Source organism: Cariama cristata, unplaced genomic scaffold (genome assembly GCF_000690535.1).
Source record: "Cariama cristata isolate BGI_N322 unplaced genomic scaffold, ASM69053v1 scaffold36244, whole genome shotgun sequence".
In the NCBI taxonomy this organism is placed as follows: Eukaryota; Metazoa; Chordata; class Aves; order Cariamiformes; family Cariamidae; genus Cariama; species Cariama cristata.
In genome coordinates this window covers 2,456-8,166 of record NW_009612951.1, presented here as the reverse complement: position 1 = coordinate 8,166, position 5,711 = coordinate 2,456, and the positions used below count along the sequence as shown (strand labels likewise).

Here is a 5,711-nt window from a genome sequence, read left to right as displayed (position 1 = left end):
CTCCGGCTCCATGAACATCCACCTCTTCCACAAACCGGGCCACGCCGACAGCCTCCTCACCCACCTCAACCTGCTCCGCAAGCGGCATCTCTTCACCGACGTCGTGCTGCGGGCGGGGAACCGGGCCTTCCACTGCCACCGGGCCGTCCTGGCCGCCTGCAGCCGCTACTTCGACGCTATGTTCAGCGGGGGCCTGAAAGAGAGCCGAGACGCCGAAGTCAACTTCCACGACTCCCTCCACCCCGAGGTGCTGGAGCTGCTGCTGGACTACGCTTACTCGGCCCGGGTGCTGATTAACGAGGAGAACGCGGAGTCCTTGCTGGAAGCTGGGGACATGTTGCAGTTTCAGGACATTCGGGATGCTTCGGCCGACTTTTTGGAGAAGAATCTTTACCCCGGGAATTGCTTGAACATGCTGCTGCTGTCTGATGCCCACTGCTGCGAGCGGCTGCTGGAGCTGTCCTGGAGGATGGCGTTGGCCAACTTCACCTCGCTCTGCAAGACCGAAGATTTCCTCCGACTGCCCAAAGACAAGCTGCTGGAGCTGGTGGAGAGCGAAGAGCTGGAGGTAGAGGATGAGACGCTGGTTTACGAAGCCGTTATAGGTTGGATCCGGTACGATTTGCCCCGCCGCCATGAAGTTCTGCCAGAGCTGCTGCGCTCCGTCCGCCTGGCTCTTCTGCCCGAGTCCTACCTGCGGAAGCAAGTGGCCTGCGAGAAGCTGGTGACCAGCCACAAGCTGGGGGAGGAGATCGTGGCCGACGCCGTACGATGCAAAATGAAGATCCTGCAAAACGACGGCCTTGTGACAGGGTGCTGTGCCCGACCCCGCAAGGTCAGCCAGGCCCTGCTGCTGCTCGGTGGCCAGACCTTCATGTGCGACAAGATTTATATGCTGGATCATAAAACCAGCGAGATCATTCCTCGTGCCGACATCCCAAGCCCTCGTAAAGAGTGCAGTGCCTGCGCTATTGGGTGCAAAGTGTACATCACCGGTGGCAAAGGCTCCGAGAACGGCGCTTCCAAAGACGTCTGGGTTTACGACACCCTTCACGACGAGTGGGCGAAAGCTGCTCCCATGCTGGTGGCACGGTTTGGCCACGGCTCCGCTGAGCTGGACCACTGTCTGTACGTGGTGGGGGGTCACACAGCCGTCAGCGGTGCCTTCCCGGCCTCTCCCTCCGTCTCTCTCAAGCAAGTCGAACACTACGACCCGCAGCTGGACAAGTGGTCCTTGGTGGCTCCTCTCCGAGAAGGCGTAAGCAACGCCGCCGTGGTGGGAGCCAAGATGAAGCTGTTTGTTTTCGGTGGCACCAGCGCCAACCAGGAGAAGCTGCCCAAGGTGCAGTGCTTCGACCCTTGCCAGAATCGCTGGACAGTGCCCGCCAGCTGCCCCCAGCCCTGGCGCTACACGGCCGCCGCCGTGGTAGGCAGCCACATCATTGTCATCGGTGGGGACACGGAGTTCTCCGCCAGCTCCGCTTACCGCTTCCACAGTGACACCTACCAGTGGTCCAAATTTGGGGACGTCACCGCTAAGCGCATCAGCTGCCGTGCTGTTACATCGGGTAACAGACTGTACGTGGTGGGGGGCTACTGCGGGGCTCAGCGCTGCAAAACGCTGGACTGTTACGACCCATCATCCGACACCTGGAGCAGCGTCACGACAGTGCCTTATTCCCTCATCCCCACCGCCTTCGTCAGCACCTGGAAGTACCTGTCTGCCTGAGTCACGGTGTGGCGAAGAACCTAGAAGGTAAATAGTTGTGGATCAACCCAGAGCTCCTCGGTGTAACTTTGTGCTGCACAAGGGTTAAACCCTGAGGGGCAGATGCACGTGGATCCGGACTGGAGTTGTCCTAGAAAGCAGCCTTGTGTGAGCGTCAGCTCCAGAAACGTGCTTCCAGGCTGGTAGTTTGGGATCTAAAACCCTGCAGGAGAGAGAACATCTCTCTTTAGGTGCTGAAATGCTGCGGGGAGAAGATTAGTATAAATAACAAGACACTTAACCTGGCATCCTAGCCCTTCCACTGAGCCTTGGCCTATGCAAAGATTTTGGGGAATGCTCTCTGCGAGGGGGATTGGGTGTCGTCCCTGGTGCAGAAAGCTCGTCGAGTCGATCGTTATGTGAATAGGCAGGCTGTCTGCAGGAGCTGGGATAGACCGCGCGGTGCCATGGGGGACTGGCTGCTGCTTTTAGCACAGCCGCCTCCTCCTCCCGGTGCCACGGTAAATCTGCTCGTGGCACCCAAATGTCTTGTGGGACGTGAGGGCTGTGAGCTGGTGCCAGAACAAGATTATAGCTGGGATTTAGTCCCAGAATGGCTGGTAATTGCATTTGTAAGACAAGCTCTGTCTACATATAAACATAGGGTTTCTCCACTTCTAATTATTCTCTGGTGTCCCTTTCATGCCATTTCTTTCCTGCTTCACAGCGATTAACTTTTTAAAAATTTGCAACTGGAATGAAACCTTTCTAAAGGCTCTCGGCAGAAAAGATGCCAGTGAATCACAGATCCCTGCAGGTTTTTTCTTTTCTCCTTGCAAGAGATGTACTACCCAAATGAACTTGTTTAATGTAATAAAATATCCTGCGATACCTATAGAAAATTCCTGGATGTAGAGGGAAATAAGCAGCCGTCGGTCCACTATAGCAGTGTTCTCTGTTGGTTTCGGGGCCTGAGGAGTGCTGTGGGGTTGGCTGCACACTGGTCTCACCATCATCTCTTTGCACTACAGGCTTCACACCCAATTTTGCCAGCGTCTCACTTCACTGAGGATCCGGACAGAAGACACGGGCAGTAGGAGCACCTCCTCCTACCTAGCAAGTCTGTGAACTGGATGCCAGCCTTTGCGTGGATCTCATCAGCAGGGCTCGCGGCAACGCAGCTTTGGCTTTGAACCGCTTCTGTAAATCCCTCTCATTCAGACCAGGGAGGGGACAAGCACGGAGGGACCTCCTTGGGCTGGCAGCTTGTGCTGTCCCCTTGAGATGGCAAAAGGTTTCCAAGTTTTCTCCTAGCTCGTGTGATCTCAAAGCAGGAACCAGAGGAATATGTTTCACTTCTTCCATTGACTATTTAGTTTTAAGTGCTGTTTACTAGAAAGGACAAAGGAAGCTCCTAAATAACCGGAGCAGGCTCAGGACTGCGCTGCTGTCTGCTGTGACTTGAAATGCAGGCAGCACCAGAGGCCGTTGCCTGAAATGTCTTAACACGTGACAGTACTTTGCCCATGGGCTGGTTCTGTACCTTTTTTTTTTTTTTTTTTAATACAGCAGTTGTGTGTGTTTATTACTCAGCCTGGAGCTGCTTCAATAAATCTGAATAAAATCCACAGCGTGCCTTGCCTGTTCTGTATGCCTAAGCTGCAAGTTTTCCCAGCCCACATGTGAAATAACGTTTAGCAAAATAGCAAAGAGTGTTCCTTGCTTAAGAGTCCAAACCTTCATCGGCCAGAGAGGGCTCAGATCTTCCTACATCTTTGTAACGTGGGACTTAGGAAAGCTCAGGTCCTGCACTGCCTTCCAGCTTTGAAGGACACACAAATCTGTTTAAAACTCCAAAGATGAAGCTATTCTCTGCCCTCACCTGGTCATCCTTTGGGGAGCTGGGTTTCCTCACTGCCAAAAAGAATGGAGGCAGGCACTGCCAGGTCTCTCCCTGAGGGCTGCGTGCTCCGGGCCCCGCTGCAGGAGACGGTGGGGGCAGCGGTTGGGAAGGAAAAGCTCTGGTACGGGTGGGAGGGATGAGACAAATCGGGATGGGCAGAGGAAACAGGCACTGACAGTGCAACCAACTGTCTCACCACAGAAGCATGGTTTGGGTGTGATCCATTATTCAACTTCAGAGTTAAATAAATCAATGTCACAACCCTTCCGAGCTGCTAGTGTAGGCAAGAACTGGCAAGACTGGAAGGAAGCAAGCTGCCCTGCTGCTGGTGGCTGAAGCAGATAAACTGACTTCATTTCTGTCTTGTTTTCTGCTGCCTCTGCCATTTTCAGCCCCCAGGCTGGGCCTTTTTTTCATTTCCCCTTGCTGTGCCACCTCTCCATCGCTTGCCGAGCCCAAGGGGAGACTCGTGCACCAGGCTGCAGGGAGAAGAGCCCAGCGCCCATCCTGCAAACCCAGCCTGGAGCACCCCGGGCGGCAGCGCAGAATCATTTAGGTTGGAAAAGACCTCGAATATCATCGAGTCCAACCATCCAGCAGCTGGAGCGTGGGGCAACTCCCAGTTTGGCCATGCCTTGCACACACGAGTGCAGGCAGGCAGGCAAGCAAGCTTGCAGCCCAGGGGAAAGTCACAGCACAGGACACGGCGGGGAGTAGGAGCCAGCAAGAAGCATCTCCATCCCTGTTAGGGAGCTGGCAGCTGCTTCGCCTTTATTATATCTACAACTATTCCTGAGGGTCGGACAAAGTCCGACTTTGCTCAGCAAGTCAGAGGAGCGGAGGTTTCATTCATGGCCATTTGAGCAGCAGCTGTTTTATTTATGCTGCCAAGCAATAAAGGTTGGCTCCCAGCCACATCCGCCTTTTGCACCAGGGACAAAGTTGCTTCTAGCAACACGGGGCTCTGTCTGCCCCCTGCTCCCGGCGCTGGGCTGTTATCTGAGCCATGCTCACGGCATTTTCAGCTAGGGGAGTGAGCAGCCCTGCTGCTGAAGCCTTTGCAAGCGTCTGTGAATTGTTTTCTCATTTCAAACTATACTTACAGCTAACTACCGCTCAGAGAAAACCGGCACTTCAAGCACACCTGGGTTTGGCTGCTTTGCGGTGGCTCCTTGCTGCTGGCAACAAAGACAGCCGGAGCTGCACTTCATTGCCTTCATCCTCCTTCATCTGGCAGAAAGCCCCATGCTGTCCCTCCAGCTCCACCTCCTCCTGGCAGGACCCAGCTCCCGGCACAGCGGGGAGCACCCCTGGGGAAAACTACGCACCTTTTATTCTTGCATGCTTGATGTCGAGACCTGTTTTCCCAGTTTGACATTTCCATGCATTGATCCACTCACTGCTTCAACGCCAGGGCCAGAAGATTTAGGCCAATTGAGCTACAGCTGAATTTCTTTTAGTGGTTAATTTGGTTACTGGAAGAGAAATCCTCCTGAATTAACAGAATTAATTTAGAATCTCCACATAGTTCAAACCTAGGCCTCTCCTCCTAGCCCAGAACCCCACTTTGTGGCTGCACCTCTCCAGCTGCAGGAGCTCGACCCCAGCCCACAACCACATCTGGAAGAGGCAGCACATAGGGGCATCACTAGGCTCAAAGCCAAAACCATCTGTCCCATGGGATGTTCCTCTTCTCACACAAAGCCTACAAGCCACCATAGCCAGAGAAACACAGCATCTCACTGACCTCCCTCCCTCCTGGCCACAAGATACACAACCAGCATTGATTTTAAGAAGTGAACTACACCGCTTCTTGCGTTCGTAGGTGCATTCTGCTCAGCAGCCCCTGCTGCCGGAGTGCCAAGGCAGCACACAGCCTTCCTCCCTTCTCCACTCTGGATGGCCAGTGCTGTTAACTGCAAAAAACCTGAGCACAGCACTAACTGAGAAATGCTCTTTTTCTGGCTAAAACTGGATGTGGATCATTCAAATGTTTTGTAGTACACCCACCACACATGCAGCAAGGAGCTGGGATACACGCTGCTCTTACAATGACATTTCATGGCAGCCCAGGAAAAAACAAAGCACTAACTACACACA

At 53.9% G+C, this 5,711-nt stretch overlaps 1 protein-coding gene across 1 annotated transcript; it reads left to right on the top strand.

The window, feature by feature from the left end:
* Positions 1–10: 10 nt before the first annotated feature.
* Positions 11–1,729, top strand: LOC104154662 (ectoderm-neural cortex protein 1-like). The gene has a single exon (XM_009698830.1). It carries the CDS (start codon positions 11–13, stop codon positions 1,727–1,729), a length of 1,719 nt encoding a protein of 572 aa, XP_009697132.1.
* Positions 1,730–5,711: the final 3,982 nt, after the last annotated feature.